At 36.4% G+C, this 20,246-nt stretch overlaps 2 protein-coding genes and 1 long non-coding RNA gene across 5 annotated transcripts; 2 read left to right on the forward strand and 1 right to left on the reverse strand.

The window, feature by feature from the left end:
• Positions 1-3,884: 3,884 nt before the first annotated feature.
• Positions 3,885-5,232, forward strand: LOC132154716 (complement C1q-like protein 4). Its single transcript, XM_059563375.1, has 4 exons — positions 3,885-4,168; positions 4,335-4,394; positions 4,496-4,627; positions 4,718-5,232. Exons 1-4 carry the CDS (start codon positions 3,997-3,999, stop codon positions 4,993-4,995), a joined length of 642 nt encoding a protein of 213 aa, XP_059419358.1. The 5' UTR covers positions 3,885-3,996; the 3' UTR covers positions 4,996-5,232.
• Positions 5,233-8,961: 3,729 nt separating this feature from the next.
• On the reverse strand, positions 8,962-19,947 carry LOC132154717 (DDB1- and CUL4-associated factor 8-like). 3 transcript variants are annotated; one of them, XM_059563377.1, is made up of 13 exons: positions 19,801-19,947; positions 18,789-18,858; positions 18,250-18,336; positions 16,991-17,649; positions 15,721-15,861; positions 15,209-15,303; positions 13,956-14,066; positions 13,634-13,764; positions 13,400-13,507; positions 13,115-13,245; positions 12,900-13,019; positions 11,481-11,597; positions 8,962-11,117 (listed from the first exon to the last, which is right to left on the reverse strand). In XM_059563377.1, exons 2-13 carry the CDS (start codon positions 18,823-18,825, stop codon positions 11,007-11,009), a joined length of 1,848 nt encoding a protein of 615 aa, XP_059419360.1. In that variant the 5' UTR covers positions 18,826-18,858; positions 19,801-19,947; the 3' UTR covers positions 8,962-11,006. The 3 variants fall into 3 exon arrangements, with proteins under 3 accessions (XP_059419360.1, XP_059419359.1, XP_059419361.1); XM_059563376.1 differs by having other exon boundaries at positions 19,666-19,917; XM_059563378.1 differs by lacking the exon at positions 19,801-19,947 and adding an exon at positions 19,228-19,623.
• On the forward strand, positions 13,705-14,231 carry LOC132154719 (uncharacterized). Its single transcript, XR_009437184.1, has 2 exons — positions 13,705-13,854; positions 13,905-14,231. It is a non-coding gene; the product is annotated as an uncharacterized LOC132154719 (long non-coding RNA).
• Positions 19,948-20,246: the final 299 nt, after the last annotated feature.

Raw genomic sequence — 20,246 nt, forward strand, 5'->3', positions numbered from 1 at the left:
AGTAATTGAACTCAAATTGTGAACCTTGTGTATTAAATAAAATCAGTGCACAGAGACAGAAGTAGTTTAAGTCTTTGGTTATTTTCATTGTGATGATTTTGGCTCACATTTGACAAAAACAACAAAGTAGAATATGGTGACATGGCAATCAGCTAATCAACTCAAAACACCTGCAAAGCTTTCTCAGTTTGGTTCACTAGGCTATACAACCATGGGGAAGACTGCTGATCTGACAGTTGTCCAGAAGACATTCATTGACACCCTTCACAAGGAGGGTAAGCCACAAACATTCATTGTTAAAGAAGCTGGCTGTTCACAGAGTGCTGTATCCAAGCATGTTAACTAATTGTTAATTAATTTTAATTTTAATTATTGTGCGAATATGGCTAAAACTGCTACATTTATGGATGTTTTCAGTAATAACACTTAAACTATTAATAGCTTTATTAATTGCAATACTACCCATGTTGTCTATCGATTAGAGTGTACATGCAGCTGTTTTTATGTAGGCCTTAGTCGTGGCCTAATGGTTAGAGAGTCGGACTTGCAACCAAAGGGTTGTGAGTTCGAGTCTCGGGTTGGCAGGAATTGTGGGTGGGGGGAGTGCATGTACAGTGCTCTCTCCACCCTCAGTACCACGACTTAGGTTCCCTTGAGCAAGGTATTGAACCCCCAACTGCTCCCTGGGCGCCACAACATAAATGGCTGCTCACTGCTCCGGGTGTGTGTGTGTGTGTGTGTGTGTGTGTGTGTGTGTGTGTGTGTGTGTGTGTGTGTGTTCACTGCTCTGTGTGTGTGCATTTCGGATGGGTTAAATGCAGAGCACGAATTCTGAGTATGGGTCGCCATACTGAATGTCACGTCACTTTCACTTACTAAAAGGAGATTGAGGGACAGGGTAGCTGAGCATAGGTATGCCATCCGGACTGGAAATATGAATTATCCAATGGCCAAACATTATATAGACGCAAAACATGGGAGGGATTTAACCTTACGAGTAGTGGGTATTGAGGCTATATATGGGGTGGTGCTGGCGCAGTGGATAAGACACATGCCTTTGGTGTGAGAGAACCAGGTTTGAATCCACTGTGAGACACCAATGTGTCCTTGAGTAAGACACTTAACCCCTAGTTGCTCCAGAGGCGTGCGACCTCTGACATTTATAGCAGCTGTTGCCCAGTGGTCAAAATTCCTCTTTTCAGATTAAAGCAAGTTTTATATTTCATTTGGAAACCAAGGTCCTAGAGTCTGAAGGAAGAGTGGAGAAGCTCATAGCTCAAGTTGCTTGAAATGTGTTAAGTTTCCACAGTCTGTGATGATTTGGGGTGTAATGTCATCTGCTGGTGTGGGTCCATTGTGTTTTTTGAAAACCAAAGTCACTGCACCCATTTACCAATAAATTTTGGAGCACTTCATGCTTCCCTCTGCTGACCAGCTTTTTGAAGATGCTGATTTAATTTTCCAGCAGGATTTGGCACCTGTCCAAACTGCCAAAAGCACCAAAATTTGGTTAAATGACCATGATGTTGGTGTGCTTGATTGGCCAGCAAACTCACCAAACCTGAACCCCATAGAGAATCTATGGGCTATTGTCAAGAGGAAAATGAGAAACAAGAGACCAAAAAATGCAGATGAGCTGAAGGCCACTGTCAAAGAAACCTGGGCTTCCATACCACCTCAGCAGTGCCACAAACTAATCACCTCCATGCCACGCTGAATTGAGGCAGTAATTAAAGCAAAAGGAGCCCTGCCAAGTATTGAGAACATGTACAATAAATGAACATTGTAAATAAACATACTTTCCAGAAGGCCAACAATTCACTAAAAATGTAAAAAAAATATATATTAGTCTTGTGAAGTACTCTACTAGTTGAGATAGTGAATTGGTGGGTTTTTGTTAAATGTGAGCCAAAATCTTCAAAATTAAAAGAACCAAAGACTTAAACTACTTCAGTCTGTGTGCACTGAATTTTTTAAATACACAATTTTCACAATTTGTGTTGAATTACTGAAATTAACTTTTTCATGACATTCTAATTTATTGAGATGCACCTGTATTTATAGTTTAATTTTTTTTTTACATTTTCATCCCAATCTGCACCCTTAGCCCTTGGCCAGGATGCAAAAGAACTTTTTATTTGTATTGGGATGCTTGTGAACTTTTGGTTCTCCTCCCTCAGAACAAGTTTCAGAGAGTCCAGGCCCATGCTTTGTCCACAACTTTGAAAAGCGGGAACATGGAACTGTCCAAAATATTGTTCAAAAAGTAGAGAAATGGTACAACTGGCAAATGAACTATGGTGCAATGGTGGTGTTTATTTACAGTGACGTACTTATGGTCTTTGCACTTGACTGCTTATATAACGTATTTCCTGTATTTGGTCCAAATGTCCAAGTCAGCATGAAGACCACGAGTGTGTGTAGAACTTTTCATTACCTGATGGGACACATAGTGTTGTAAAAATTCACGTGTTTACAGCTTTATTTTTTATTTTTAATACTTTTCATTTTAAAATCAACTTATCAATGTCTGTTCAGTAGTCCCTATAACAGATGACAATTTAATTTTGTGGTGCTCCTAATTAAGTGATAATAATTAGTTGCATAAAACTGCTGTAAAAAAGAAATATCACCACTACTCATTTGCACAAATTACATGAGCGACTATTTTTTCTTTTCTTTTTTCCACCAAATTATATGTAACATCTAATTATTACTAATATTTAACATACATTGGACAGATTCCTGTGACCTCTCGTAAGATCTCAGCAAAAAGTCCAGAACATGATTGCCAGAGGTTCATGAACCGTTCTATAAATCCTGTCACAATTATTTTTTTTATAACACTAATTTTAGCTCCTGAATTTCATTTAATTATTACTACTTGTCACTGTATTCCTCCAACCAGTTAGCAACCAGATTCAAAAGTTTTCGTTCAACTTATCTCTAGTGTTCTATATAACCAAACTATTACATCACTCAGACTTTAACCTGGAGGACACACAGACAGTCTTTTAGATGCATATTACATAAACAGCATTCAATCCTCTTTTGTGTGCCCAACAGCTTTTCTTAATGTGAGGGTGCTCTTTGTATAATTTGGTTAGTGACTTGGCCAATGTGTCACTGTTTCTCTGTCTTTGAGTCTAAAATTTTGATGTTCACCATTTGGATAACCAAGAGTTAAGTATTTGTAAATTTAGACCCTCAGTTGAATTTAGACATGGGTTTTAACCCGCTATGGATGGCAATCTTTAATTTCACAACTCTTTGTTTGTTTGAATGTTAAAAATGTTTTTCTCTCAAATCTACGGAGGCCGAGAGAACTCAACATGTGGCAAAAAAACAAACAAAAAAAAAAACATGTAAAATGTAAAAACACCTGCAAATTAAGAAAACATCATCAGTCTGACAACACATCAACTGCAAATATATACTCACAGTGCAATCAAATACAGAAACATGCTGCAAATAGTCGCAACACAATGGTTTTACAAAACTTTTTAATATTTGTACTTAAACGAGTATTTGTAGATTTGTAGACTTATACTGCTAGAAAACCCAATTTCAATCAATAAATTACCTTAATTTTAATAATCAATAAATTAAATTTGATAACAAAATCTGCCTGCTGGGAAACTGATTTACAAATTTAATTTAATTTCAACAGACAACAGAGTCTTCTGTCCAATTCTAAGTATTTTTATATGCTAATAATTTAGGTCAGATTCCACTTATTTGTAATGATTAATAATAGGCCTGCATGGAGTTAATAATTCATTAAACACATTTAGTGTGCTCAGTTCTACATCGCACTTGTCCTAATGGATTACTAAAATAAACAAAACCCTCACAACATCAGTCTAAAGTACAAATGTTTTCAGACTAACGCAAACTTAATACAAAATTTCTAAGCTTTTGCAACAGTTATTTATTTATAGAGGACATTATGGATTAATTACAGGACTAATTTGAGAACCTGAAAAAGAACTGACGATGGCGGTGTTACAAATGGTACTGCTACTCTGTGCTGGGAGTTCACTTGCAGAAGAAGATTTATTTACATCAAATTTAAACAATATTGCTGAGCTCGAGAAACTGAAAAACATGGATGAAAGGATACAAAAATTAGAAGAAACACTGGCCAGAGTATTGAGTGAGAATGAAGGTAAAGTGGAAAAGTTGTTGTAATTTTTATTTAAAAAAATTAACACGTCATTATGGAAAAGCATTACAATTTATGAACTCATTTAAAGAAATTACAAGTTAAATTGTTTTCAATTCTTTGTTTAGTAACATTGTAACATTATCACATCAATGTACATTCCAAACAGTTTTGAAAACCCTGAAAGAACATTCACAAAAGCTGGAATTTCTCCAAAAAGAAAATGAAGGCAAGTATAATTCACACTTTGTTGTACATTTTAATGTTTTAAATGACATTTAATTTTTTTATACATTTCACACCAGTCCATTTGTTTATTCAAATGTTTAGCCAAAAAGGTTGCCTTTTCTGCTGGACTTCTGGAATCTGGAACAGGACACACTGGGCCCAATAAAACTGCAAGAATTCTGGTCTACAAAAAAGTCTTTAGTAATATTGGAGGTGCCTATGACTCAAATACCGGTAAGTTCTGTAAAGAGAATATCATGTCAAATGCAGAATCCTCTTCACATATGATATTTACTGTGGCTGCTTTGTACATGTGCATTGCAGGTGTTTTCACAGCACCAGTGAAAGGAGCCTATTACTTAAAATTTTACGGTCATGGTCATGGTGGAACAACAATGGCAGTCAGTCTCTTGAAGAATGGTAAAACCCAGTGCTCAGTGTTTGCTTGGAAGCCTACCTCCAATGGTAATGGCAGCAATAGTGTTGTTCTCACACTGGAGATCGGTGATCAGATTTCTACACAACTTTGGGCTAACACCTGGGTTTATGATGATCCAGCAAGTTACACCAGTTTTGGTGGTTTTCTGATTTTCCCGCTGTGAATGTCTGAATCTTGTATCACATCCAGTGCAGGGTGCAATATGAAATAATTATTTTATTTGAACCTAATTGTTCCTGTGTAAGTAAACTACATTTTAGTAAATAGTTGTATATAATAGGCATAGATAAAGGGAGATCATTGCTTTTTTAGAAACAATGTTTAAGTCTAAAAAAAAGTAGTACTTTCCATATTTCTAGCATCAAATGCTGAACATTGAATTAAACCAAATATGACTGAATTATGTTTCACTTTCATTTTTACCCCCATGTGATCAGACACCAGCAAAACAGAAGAAAGTTAAAATAAGTGAAAATCAGACATTTAAAGCTCATAGTGAGCAGTGACATGGTAAAATAGTAATTATACTTAATATCAAATTCATGTTATTGGTGATGTGAATTGAAAAACTAAATTAAAAACGAAACTAAAATTCATTTATACACAGGAGCCACACACAATATTTGACAGAAAGAAAGTGTTGATGACTGTGACTCACTCCATGGCGTCAGTGCAGGGGTGTTGTCTGTTTGTCAATGTGAGCAGGCCGAAGTGTAGATTGTTCTCAGGCAAAACGACAATCTCAGCACTCAACCAGTGAGTGGCACTTCATACAGCTTCCTGTGGTGGTAACGTGCAGCTCGGCCAATTGACTTCAAACTGAGACCAAAAACAACCCCCTCCACCCCCCCCCAAAAAAAGAAGAAAAAAGTAAAAAATAAAAAAAGCCCTCCTTAAAATATAAAGGCACTAATATATATATATATATATATATATATATATATATATATATATATATATATATATATATATATACATACATATACACATATATATATATACATATATATGCAATGCCGTTCAAAAGTTTGGGATCAGTAAGGGTGTTTTTTTATAAAGAAGTCTCTCCTGCTTATCATGGCTGCATTTATTTGATCAGAAATACAGAATAAGAAACATAAACAGTAATACTGTGAAATATTCTTGCAATTTAAAATCATGGTTTTTAGTATTTTCAGCATCATTTCTCCAGTCTTCAGTGTCACATGATCCTTCAGAAAACAATCATATTGGAATCATTTTTGCTGATTCATATATATATATATATATATATATATATATATATATATATATATATATATATATATATATATATATATATATATTTAATTATTTTTTTTGGAAACTGTGATAATTTTTCCTGGATTTGATGAATAAAACATTAAAAAGTACTGCACTCTTTTTTATCTCTGTAAAGGAGAAGTGCTCACTAACACAGATTTGTGAACAATAAAGAAATAGGCCTTTTGTGTACATAGTAAAAGTCTTAGATCTTTGAGTTCAGCTCATGAAAGGGGGGGGGGGGGGGGGGGACAAACGTGTTGCATTTATTTTGATATTTTGTTCAGTGTATATATGTATATATTTGAGCAGCAAAACTGTTTCCAACATTGATAATAAATCTGTATATTACAATGATTTCTAATATACTGTAACATAATTCTGTATTTTGGGAAGTCGTGGCCTAATGGTTAGAGAGTTGGACTCCCAATCGAAAGGTTGTGAGTTCGAGTCCCAGGCCGGCAGGAATTGTGGGTGGGGGGAGTGCATGTACAGTTCTCTCTCCACCTTCAATACCACAACTTAGGTGCCCTTGAGCAAGGCATCGAACCCCCAACTGCTCCCCGGGCGCCGCAGCATAAATGGCTGTGTGTGTGTGTTCACTGCTCTGTGTGTGTGCACTTCGGATGGGTTAAATGCAGAGCACAAATTCTGAGTATGGGTCACCATACTTGGCTGAATGTCACTTCACTCACTTTAAATTATATTATAAAGTATATTAAAATATATATATTTGTTAAAATGGTAATAATATTTTACAATAATACCTTTTTTTCTGTATTTTTGGTCAAATAATTGCAGCCTTAAATGAACGAAAGAGACTTATTTAAAACACATTAAAAATCTTACTGATCACAAAGCTGTGTGTGTGTGCGTGTTAAAAATCGTGAAATAATAAAGGTAATATATATATATATATATTTTTTTTTAAAGAAATGTAAAAACAATAGGCAAACCAAGTAAATCTTGCAAATCCTTCGTCTGCATTATGTACAATACTTACTATGGTAAACGACCAGAGAGATGAGCTGCAGCGATGTTTAGGTTTTTATGTGCTTGTAGTCGCAATATTGCAACGAACGAATAGAATTTAAATGTTCCCATTTAACCCGCAACAACGCGGTTTGGTTTCTTTTCATAGAAATCATTGATGCAAGATCCTGCGACTCAAAAAAAACCAACACACGTGCAGAGATTTATGAAATGTGATGGAAAATCCTCGAAGTCGACAAAGAGGACAAACCACACTGCAGAGAGCTCTGCTCGGCCTGGACACTCAAGAGGGCGGCGGTATAACGGGTCTTTGAGTTAATGTACGAAAAATAAGTTACAAAACTACAAAAACTACTCACCGAATATTTAAAACGCGTTATTTAGAAAGGATCAGTAATCTTTCACTGGCTGCAAAAAGGCAACAACTGTGAATTCGCCGCGAAAAGTAAATCTGCTACGACATAAAAGCAGGCCACATTTTTTTCAAAACAAAAGTCATCGGTTTTATTTTTGTTATAAGCCCTTCTCGTGTAAACCACATAACGCTGACCTGCCTAGTGTTTTAAAAAAACAACAACACAATACTATATTAAGTTTACTGTTTTAACGAGTGGTTTTAAGTTGCCGGCTGTGCCAATTGGCAAACGTGTGAATACTTGTATTTTGAAAGAAACATGACCTTTCGAGTTGCGTCGCACGCCCTTCACGCGTACGGATCTTGTCTATTATAACTATATGGGCAATAATTTGTTGGGCTCCCCAGTTGAATCTTTTTTTTTTAAGAGTTTTCTCTCTAATACCTTAACATTTTATACAGGTTTTTCCTTTTAACATTACTTTTGTTTGGTCACTGGGGTATTATATTAAAGTCCCTAAGATTAATTATTAAGTCAATCACTGTGGCATAAAGACACTGAACCACTGGGACATACATATCCGTGAAGCTGCATCGAAACTATTATGAAAAGCATATGACTTCAACATATGACAGAAACGTGACTCGACTGTGAGGAGACTTTTTTCTGCTCGAATTTACGGTCATAAAAACCAACACACTATGAATTTGCCTGAAAATCAAACCGGCCAGGAGGATTTAAAAATATTATTTATGCAAATTACAAGTTCATACGATTGATCTGCATGTAAAATATCAGACACAACGAGATTTGCAGTGGTTCTCAAAAAAAAAAAAAATAATTCATTTTGTTAACAAAATAAATACTGCTCCACAAACGTAAAAGTTAAATTCTTGAACAACCACTGTTTCATTTCATTTTTAAGCTAAGAGGAGCTTCAGTCCAAATAAATTTAATAAATAAACATTGACTAGTACAAGCCTAATACCAAAGAAAACAGCACCACTGTAATAATCTCTTTCACACTTTACAGCAAGGTAGTCCGCTACATTAGTCAACGTGAACAATTAACACTTCTACAGGCATTTATTCGTATATTAATGATACTTTTTAATGTGATTGTGTAGCTAATGCATTAACTAATGTTAAAGTTAATATGTGACATTGTCGTAAAGTCTATTTTAGATTTATATCATACGCTAAGCTAAGGGTTTTATGCTAATTAGGCGATTTTGGGTCGTTTGTGGAATTAAAATATATGATAGAAATAAATTATGCCATTTATTTCCTGTCTAAGCATAGGATGCGCATAGGATCAACAAATAGTGAAAGAGAATAAAATTATCTGTATTTCCATCCATACAAATAATTAAATAGCACTAATTATGATTACATACTGTATGATGGTCTTAAGTTGACTACACAGAACATAAATTCCTCCTGCATTTAAAGTAAATGAAGGCACTTGAAATAACAAGGCACTTGGTCAGAAACAAATGGACAGATTTTTTCTCTTTTTTTTACTGCACAATTTGTACATGTCTGAACTGAAAGAACACATTATTAGGCAGCGTGGGATAGCTTGGATCAAAAAAAAGAAAGAAAAAAATTACACATCAGTGACAGGACATTTTGAGCTAACAAGTGAGAATGAGAAAATTAACATGAACTGAAATTAATGCTTTTAATTTCAGTGACAATTAGGGTTGTAATCCAAAAAAAAGGGAAGAAAAAACATATCCAATGTTTCCATTCATTTAAAAGTATTTTGTCTTATACAATATAAACCTCTGCATCAAATACCAATTAAATTTAGACACCCTTTGAAAGAGTAAGGGCTGGAGATGATTTTTACAGGTTTTTAATATTTATATATAGTTATATATTCATATATACAGAGTCATTTAAGTTATTCTTCTCATACAAAAAGAGAAAAGTTGAGACTTTATTCCTCTCGCAAAAGAAGGAAAAAAAGGGGCAGAGTAACTCAAGCTCCTTACCCCTCCCTGCATACCCCACAAGTCCTATCCATCCCCTGACATAGACCCATCCTTCTGAAATGAATAATTCCTTTCAACATGCAAGTCGCAGCAGGTCACAGTCAATCCATGTTTGCTATTAACCAGCTGAATCCAAATACTGACAAAGAACAGCCACCATTTTTATGAAAAATGGGTTGTGAGGGCTTAGCCTTTTTCATGCAAACATGGAACATCCTGCTACATTTGATCCTCACCATCTAGTTAGGCAAAGATCTCGAGGATGTCTATTCAAACGAAAGACAGCGGAAGAAACATGGATTCAACAAATCACTGGCTCGAAGCATATCATCGTCTTTGCTCTCAATTTTTACGGGACAGGGCTGAGAAGACGACTGTAGTCCGTGGAGAGTTAAATTTTTAGCCTTTTGGAACTTCTTCAAGAACTCCATCCAGAATCTCCACCCAAGTGCAAATCCAAAAACCAAAGAGCTGGTGTCAAATCTCTGTATTCAATTTAATAGTCCACAGTAAGTTTGGGGAATTGCAGCGCAAAAAACGAAATTAGCAAAATAAACATTTAATCCAAGTACTGCATGCCCCCTAAGCGCACACTCTTCTTAAGAGCTTCAAAACTCAAAGCAGATCCCTGATTAAAGTGCACTCAGTAGCATGGGAGAGAGGAACGGAGCAAAACAGACAGCTCTGGAACCAGATTAATCAGCTCTTGCTCATCTTCTGTGTCTTCAGTCAGATCTAAGAGAGCATGATTGACCTCAAGAAAATTTGATGTGCCTGGCTTTAGCGCACACACACACACAGGAGAAGAGAACAAAGACAAGACAGAATTGCATGGCCAGACGGACCATGAGAGTCTATCATTGTGATGAACAGAGATTGCAGTCCGAAAATAACAAACGTCAGCTCAGTCTTTCTTGGAGACCGAGGCAGTTCAGATCACTGGAGAAAACTGATGAGGCCAGTAAAGGATGGTGCTGGTTTTCACATCATCTCAGAAGGACTGGCTTTGAGTGTCCGTACTGTCCCCATCATGCTCTGAACACATTGCTGTAAAAGAAAAGCTTCAATCGGAACTGTTTACTATGGCACAGATGAGAAATTTCCTCGTCTGTGCCTCACAACTGCTGCAGCAAAACACTGCCTCTAAAATTCATGGTTGTTGATAAACTAAGGCAGCAAAACAGTAGAAGAGGTGATATTTTTAAATCACCGGCTGTGGTCTTCCTTGTGATATGCTGTAAAACTGGGAATGAAATGCGTCTGTGTCCATGTTCGCATAAAATCAGAGTGGTTCATTGTGTGTGTAGTTGCAGATATATAGAAAATATGAATTTCAGTATCAGTTCTTCCCCTAGTGATGTCATTTGTGTGTGTGGAGCACAAAGCCAGATTTTGACAAACGTTTCCCTCTCCCTCACACTGTGTGTATGTATATTTAAAGCTGTGTTTGTGTTTGATGCTGGCCTTTCAGTGTCTATTTGTGTACCAGTGTGTTACTAGTATGTATGTGCTTAAATATATGGCAAAGAGCGTATGTGTGTAGCTCAGGAGGACATGCACTGCACATGGTCAGGCCCTCCCTCTTCTTCATCAGAGGAATCTGGGGAGCTCCAGGATTCATCTGTGTCCCCCTCTCCTCCCTCCCCTCGCCGGGTCTACAAGGGGCGAAACATTGTGAAGCAATCAATGTATGTTTTTTTAATGGCTATGAAGAGATCAAATCATGTAGAATGAGGTTAGGTTATTTTCTGTCAAGTAAACCAATAGTTTAAAGAAGCATTATGAGGTTATTCTAATTTTTTTTTTTTTTTAAAAACCATCAATAGTAGGTTCATGAATAAGTGTAAGAGGGAACAAAAACGTTACCATTTGAGTGATTACGATTTTATATAGTTATATAGCAACATGTTGCTTTGCACAAAGTAAAAGGCACTGTATCTTCAATACATATAAATGGACTACACAGTCAAGCTAATAATTGGCATAACTGGAAATGATCTAGAAATGCAAATTCTTACCCGCTGAGGTCTTCGGTTTCTCATGTGTCTCATTAGGAACCAGAGGAGCTGTGTGTCATACTGGTCACCATGACGAACGCTGTCTTCATCGCGTTCTCGCTTGTTCTTCTTCATTACCTAAATTGTCATGATAAAATAGCTTTTTTTTTATATACCGGTTTAAGTTGCAATCAAATTTTGGATACATTTTTTATATATATACACATTTATATACCTTACTGACTCAGAACCTTTGAATAGTAGTTTACATATAAGGTCAGCTAAAAAAAGGTCAATTTATAATATATTTTAATATTTAATTCTTGTCCATTTCCATGATATTTTCAGACTGTGAAATTATCATTTTTTATATTTTCAAGTTTTCAACACATAACATACACTTTAAGTCTTAGTCTTATGCCAAGTCTGAGGTCATTTTGAATCTTTAAAATGCTAATAATTCAGCTTTCCATAAGAGGAATAAATTGCATTTTGAAATATATTAAAATAGAAAACAGTTGTTGTAATTTGTAGTAATAATTTCATAGTATTGTTTTACTGATTTTTCTTATCAAATAAACACAGAGACTTAAAACATAAAAAAAAAAAACTTTGAACCAGTAATGTAAATCAGACACAAATGAGACCCACTTAATTTCATGTGATATGCATTATAGAATAACATACATATATTTCATTGCACAGTATGTATATAGTGTGGCACAATATGTATTATATGTATCCTGTCAGTACAGCTTACATCTAAGTTGATGAAAGTGAAAAGTGACATACAGCCAAGTATGGGTGACCCATACTCAGAATTCGTGCTCTGCTTTTAACCCATCCAAAGTGCACACACGCAGAGCAGTGAACACACACACACGCACACTGAACACACACCCGGAGCAGTGGGCAGCCATTTATGCTGTGGCGCCCGGGGAGCAGTTGGGGGTTCGGTGCCTTGCTCAAGGGCACCTAAGTCGTGGTATTGAAGGTGGAGAGAGAACTGTACATGCACTCCCCCCACCCACAATTCCTGTCGACTCTCTAACCATTAGGCCACGACTTCCCACCTAGTCGTGCACCTGGTATTGACAGCGTTGAAAATTGTTGAGCATGATAAACATATTAACCTTCAAGATTTATATGAGGAATGCATTCTCAATCAGGGAGACAGAATTTTTGGTGATAAGACTCATTTCTTGCATTCACAGTATAAACTGCTTCCCTCCGATAGAAGGTAGAAGAGTCCCAAAGTGTAAATTAAATCAGTATAATAATTATTTTGTATCTGTGCCTTTGTTTAACAACTGTTTATCTTGATAGTATTTAGATTTTTTTTAATTATTATTTGTTTATTTTATGCCTTTGCAGCAACATGTAGTCCACAACAATTTTCCTTTCGAAGTATACTATTACTTCTACTACTACCAATTATACCTCTTTAAGTCCCTTTAGTGTTGTGGGATTCTCAGCAGTGGGTGCCCACAGCTTCACATCATGGTCCAAACCACTGGTAGCTAAACCTGGAAGATGAGGATGTGGCTCCAAACAATTCACCTGAACACAGAAAGAGAATATTATTTATATATGATTTTTTTTCAAACCAGAAGTTCAATGATCTAGTTCAATTTAGTGAAGTGACAGTGTCTTACCACTCCTCCCCGGTCTCCCTCCATAAACTGAACCACACGAGCAGAATTCTTATCCCACAGGTAGATGTGTCCACAGTCACTGCCACTAACAACAAACTCACTACAGGGACCGTAAAAGTTAACTCCCTTCACTGGAGGAGGATTTTCCAGCAGCAAATGGAATAAGAAAAAAAGGGGTGATGGTTAAGAACTGGATTTTTCAAAAACTGAATTTATATTGGTTATAACATGCATGCAAAAATGTGAAACACACCTTACAATGCAATAAAATCAAATAGAAAGTACCTGTAGCATTGTTGCGGTGACCCTTATATCTCCTGCGGTAATCCGCTCCATCACTGTGGCTGGAGTCAAAAAGGTAAATGTCCTCATCGTTGTAACTTGCCAGCAGTTCTGAAAGACAGATCAACCATGACACACTGAATGTTGCTACAACAGACCATGTAATGTAAAGTTTTTTTTTTCAAAGGCTTGCAACCATACAACAGTCACTTTCTGAGAGTTAAGTGTGCATATTACCTGTGCCATCATGGCTGTACACTAAACAGGTAATATTTGTTTTGGACTCGCTGGACACCAAGTGAGAGGGACAAAACTTCTTCAGCACACCATTATTATCATGTTCATTTATCTTTCTCTGGTCATAGATCCTATCACATAAAAAGAGAAAGAGATATTGATGCAGGACAACATTTTCCCAGTCTACTGACACTGTGCCATTGGAGAAACAACTTTAACAGGTTTAAAGTTTGACAGCTGCATCAGTAGCAGCTTGTGATAGAGACAACAGCATGACTTCGGTGCAAAGGAGGTGACATGTCAGTGAAAACGTTTGTCTCACCTGACATACTGGTCTCTTCCACCCACAGCAAAGTGGTGTGTGTTGGCTGGATTCACGAAAATGGTGTACAGCCCCACCTTCTTTTCACCCTCCTTCACCACCACCAGTTTGCTGAGAGATAAAAAAAAGGGATCGGTCAATATAGCAAACAAAGTTCATAGAATCATAGAAATATAGCTTCACATGTAACAAAAGTGTGTAATGTATCCTATGAATCACAGTATGTACTATGTACACTTACTTCAATCTGCCCATGAAGAATTAAATAACATTTTTAGAAGTTTGAGTGTAAATAAATATTTTTCTATGTTGCCAGTAATGTTTTTGAGATCTAAAGAGGAGGAATCTAATTGTTAAAACATTATAATTTAGGCTGCAGGAAAAAAATGTGTCTAAATAAAGAATGACAATCAGGGCTGATTCTAGTATGAGCTGACGAGCTGTTTTTATAGTAAGCGTGAAAATAGATCACATAAGAAGATATTTTTAAGGGTAAGTAGACCCAATTTAGCACCAATAAAGTGGGTCTACTAATGCTCTTGAACCATTTAAAAAAAAATAAAAAAAATTAAGTCTCACAAAGGCTACATTTATTTGATCACAAATACAGTAAAAACAGTAATATTGTGAAATTCAAAATAACTGTTTACTGTTACTCCAGTCTTCAGTGTCCTTCAGAACTGATTTGGTGCTCAAGATAAATTTCTTATTAATATCACTGTTGGAAACTGTGTTTTAAGGAACCTTTTCAAGATTAAGGATTCAGGATAGAAAGAACATTATTTATTGGAAACAGGAATATTTTTTTTTACATTATAAATGTCTTTACTCACATTTTCATCAATATAATAAATCTTTCCAGAATACAGGTACTCATTTCTTTAAAATGAGTACCTGTATTCAGTGGGTCTTACTGACCCCAAACTTTAAACTGCTGGGTTTATCATCTTGTAATTACATACTAGTTATTATAGCATTACTTCTCTGAAGCAGTGTAATAATTAAACTACTTCCAAACAATTAACACAATTAACAGTGTTTCCCCACATTATTTAAATCCCACATTGTTTAAATGAATAACAAAAATATAAAAGTACCACTGTTAAGTAAGCCATATAAAAGCTTCCACTGACTCATCTAGCTGCTCATACAATTCTTTGTAGGATTTCTAATCCTGTCGCTGTTAACTTGTATCACTCTGCTGAAGTGCTCTGGCAATCTTAGGGCTGTTTGTGACATGACTGTGCACTCACTTGGCTGGTCTGTCTAAACGCAGGTCAATGCCGAACACTACTGCATCTTCACCAGCAGAGAGGAAAGAGCAGGGAGAGTCTGGCTCCAGTGCAAGCTGAGAGATGGGGGGGGGGGGGGTTATTTTATCACAAACATTCACATGTGACTTTTTGATTGCAGTCTCTTTTTAGAACTTATAATAGCAAAACTGATCATTTTTATTGATTTATTGCATGAAGTATTTTCTTTGTTTTTGCACCATGAGAGACTGAATGCTTGATACTGATTGGGCAAAAGATGTTCCAAGCTGTTGATTAATGAATGTATGTCACTGTAAAACAGATTTCAAACCTGTTTGGTTTGAGGTAACCACGGAAAAAGTGAATTGAATACAATTCAATTTTGAAAATTAATATACACACCAGAATAATGGCCACAACTTTAAAGTTATCATTCATTTTCAATAATCGGTCTGTCATAAATCACTCCTATTAAATATAGAATTAAACAAAACTGTTCTGGTTGATCATACCTTATGGGCTGCACCTTTGTGCTGAGCCACTCTTTTGGTGTTCTTGCAACGTTGTGTGGCAGAAAGCTCGGCCACTCTGATCTGTCCATCTCGGGCACACATGGCCAAAGTGGAGTCACCGCTGTTAGGGAGGAACTTTGCCTGGGGACAGAATAATTAATAATAGAATGCATTGATTCAAATCTATACATTTTAATATATTCTTCAAGACATCTGAAACTAAGATTTAACACCTTTAGTGGAAACACAAAAACGAGGCCTCTGTCCAACAACAACAACAACATGTTGTACACTGATGTAGCTTTTATGGTGGTTATTTAACAGATTAAAAAACACTTTTTAAGTATACCACTGTTCAAAATTTTGTGATCAGTACAATTTATAAGAAAATTAAAAACTTTTCAGTTAAGATGCACTAAATTGATCAAAAGTGACAGTAGAGACTTCAAAACATTTTAAATAAACTTCCTATTAATCAAAGAATCGTGAAAACTAAATCACTGCTTCCACAAAAATATTAAGCAGCACAGCTGTTTTCAACATTTCTAATAATAAGATATGTTTCTTGAGTAAAAAACTCAACTGTCCAAATTACTTTTTAAAATATATTAAAATAGAAAACAGTTATTTTTAAATTATATTACTGTTTTTATTGTATTTTTGATCCAATAAATGCAGCCTTGGTGAGTAGAAGGCTACATTTACACTAGTGCATAACTTTTGTTAGGGTTATGTTTGTCGTTTACACTACATTTTCGACCATTGAAAATTGAGACTTTCGAAAACGCTGCAGACCCCGTTATAGTATAAAAACTCAGAGGTTGTGTTTTAGTGTAAACTGGACAAAAATGGACTTTTAAAAATAATGGTGTGGCTGCTAACATTTGCTCTTCGTATCCTTAACAACCGTGTAAACAATAAAATCATGCTCATTGGTATACCTACATGAATGATCATGTGACATGCATTTTTGGTTATGTAGTGTGGACACAGATCATTTCTGAAATGTAGTGAAAACACAAGTGTAGACGAGGATCGTTTTCATTTTAAAATGCCGTTTTAAAACAAACACACACTAGTGGAAACAGGGCCTAAGTGACGTCTTTCTTGTTGACTCTAAATTTTAGAACAGCAGTGTTACAGTACAGGAACCATTTTAAAAATGTTGTTATTTTCTAACAAGATAATAATGTTTGCCATAAGAGACCTTAAATTTGGAGTGGTACAGCAATATGCCACTTTTCTAATCAAGATTCTAGAGCTTTTTCACCTGAAAGACATTGCTCTTATGTCCACTGTCAAATTCCAGCTCTGCCCTTCTGCGAGCCCAGTCCCAGATCACCACGCGGAGGTCATCGCTACCAGAAGCCAGGCGGGTGCCAGAGGGGTTAAAGTGGAGGGTGTTCACGCAGCCTGTGTGTCTCTCCAAACGGCCCTGCAGTTCCAGCCTCTGAACTAGACCTCGAGCCCCACACACCCTCCTCACAAACTGATGTGAATGACTTCCAATCTCTCGGGCACGCAGTGACGGGACCGCACACCAAGAAGGGCGACTCAGGTCACACAGGTCTGCTCCCAGCCAGGCTTCCATGGCTTGCTCATCTTCTTCCTCAGCATCCTCTTCCTCCTCCTCCTCCTCTTCTTCTTCTTCTTCTTCATCATCATCATCATCTGAACTGGAAGAGTGGTGTGTGGCTCCACCACTGGGTCGATTCCTCTTCCTGGTGGATCTCTTACTTTCATCTTTTCCCCGTTTTCGCTGCCCTCCTCCCTCACTCTCTCTTTCTCCTTCTTCCGTGAGAGAGTAGAGACCACTGCCATCCATGCTGTCAGTGTCCTCCTCTTCTCCTGGCCCCTGTTTCTGCTCAGAGTTTACCACTGGCCTGTCCTGACCATCCTCACTTCCCTCTGGGGCTGAACTCAAATTTGCTGTCAAGAGAAAACGTCAACAATTAGTGGAGCACTGCTTATTTACATATCAAGGTAACTCTAACATTATCTGAAGATTCCATAACAAATACACACCATCATTTTAGGGTCTATTCTTTAATTAATTAAAACGTTTATTCAGCAAGGATGCTCAAAAATGACAGTAAAAACACTTATACTTAGGATATTACAAAAGAACTCTACATCAAATAAATGCTGTTTTTTTTAAACTTAATATTCGTCAAAGTATCCTGAAAAGTTTTACGGTTTAATGGTTTCCACAAAACTATTAAGCAACATAACTGTTTTTAACATTGCTAACAAACAGAAAAGTTTCTTGAGCAACAAATTAGCATATTCGATGACTTCTGAAAGATAATGTGACAATGAAGACTGGAAATGCAGGTTTGCCATCAAAGGAATAAAAAAAAATAACTAAAAACTAGAAAACAGTTATTTTAAATTGTAACAATATTTCACAATATTACTAGCCTTGTTGAGTGCAAGAGATGTCTATTAAAACATTTAAAAAAATCTTACTGACCCCTAACTCATGCACAGTAGTGAATATGACAGTTAGGGCTCTACTTGGCTCCATACCTGAATCAGGACTGGTCTGGGCCTCTGGCGCTGCAGATGTGTCTGCCTCCTCTCTTTCTTCTCCAGGTTCTGGATCATCAGAACCACCTGGTAAATTAAGCCCCAGACATAAAAATTGGCTACTTTTGCCATCATTGAATACATCAGAGATTGTGAACATTTCACCCAAGACTTTATTCACTCTCATGTCACATTGATCTCATTTTATTCCTTTTCTTCCAAGAAAGCCCAAAATGAGATGTTATAATGGATAATAATGTCAACACAGCAGTTAGTGACTTAAATGTTAGTCTATTCATCTGACAAATATCATAGGACTTAAGAAGATATGTAGTAGTAAGAATAAATTGCATGGACTATTGTTAGAATATTTCAGGGTGATTTTTTAACCTTTTTTTTAACTTTCCTTATATGGAGAACGAGGCACTCTGCTTAAGATCTTTTGTAGTTCAATAAATAAGAAAACAGTATTGGGAAAGGTACAGCACAAGGACAACATTTTCAATTTTGTGTATACTTTTACTTAATGGTTAACTTACCATTTGGGACACTGGATTTACCATCTGTATCGCACATTCTGTCCAACTGTCCCTTCTGACAGAAGAGACCCTATAAAGAGAAAATAGAAAATGGCTTTCTTTAATCAATCACACACTGGATAGTCACCAAATAACATTATTTTCAAGACATAAAAAAAACTTGAGAGTTGAGGGTACTGTTAAAGAATTCTTTTAATGTTAGTATTTCATATAGTCGATGATTACTAGAGGTCTGAACAAAATGCAGTCTTTAAACTGATAAACATAAAAAGGCATTACGGTACTGCCCTTTTGACATATTTAAAAGGTGCTGACCCATCCGGTGACTGACAGGATACCTGACATCAGCTAAAAGTGGCAAAATAAGCCTACTTGCATAGTAAATAGCTGGCATTGTAAACGCCTAAGTTACCTCTAATCGCAAAACCCATAACATTACCTTGAACAGTAACAACTGAATCCAACTGCAGACGACACTTACATAGCAACCTAGAAGTGTTTGTGCATTAGTGTTAATGCCACAACAACTTGAGAGTGCGCAGTAAACTGTCTGCGACAAGCTAGTGTGCTAACTAATCTTAGCACTTGCTTTTGTGGCAGTATCCTGGTCAAAAATAGAAAAGCTGCTGGCTAGTTTTGCACGCGCACACGGATGTTGCCAAGCAAATAGTTGTACAGGTTCTACAGTTTGAACAAAGAGAGATATATTCCCAAAATTACAAAAACGTCATGACGAGGAAATATGTTGTAATATGTCGTGCACTAAAAACACGAGTTCAACACGTCAATTTTGGATCTGATATGATTGCTGACCCGAGCTGACAACATGTAAACATTGGTCGTTGCGAGAAAATGGAGAGCTAGCGAGTGGTGTTACCTCTAACGTTACTGTAGGCCCAAAATCTCCGCACTTGTTAATCCTCTGCGCAGATTTCCCTTCCTTGACCTTCGAGTCACGCGCAAACAAAAGCTCGACACATTAGTTAGTTGTGCCCTCAACACACTCACGCACCGGCGATCCAAAAACCCCGCAGTTTTAGGTCACGTTTTTGGTCGTGCCCGCAGTGTTTATGTTTTCGTTAGCGCTTCTATTTTTTTCCTTTTTCTTTTTCCGGCAAGTCGCTCGTTCTCCGGAAGTGAGTCAAGATTCATAAACACAGCGGCGCTCACACACTGATACATGTTTTACATTATGGTCACACTAAAAATACACAAACACTAAGAGCTCAATATTTATTACGAATCCGCCATTTGCGTTTATGACGGTGATTTTCATTATAATATTCCGAAAATAATCACAAAAGTATTATCATCATCATCATCATCATCATCATTATGCTAATTGGAAAGCAACCTATTTATAGAAGTAAAATAATTGCCTAACATATCTTAAAATATTAATACGATTCATTAATGATAATAATCAAGAATGCAAATAAATAGTAATAATAATCATAA

Source organism: Carassius carassius, chromosome 12 (assembly GCF_963082965.1).
Source record: "Carassius carassius chromosome 12, fCarCar2.1, whole genome shotgun sequence".
NCBI lineage: Eukaryota > Metazoa > Chordata > Actinopteri > Cypriniformes > Cyprinidae > Carassius > Carassius carassius.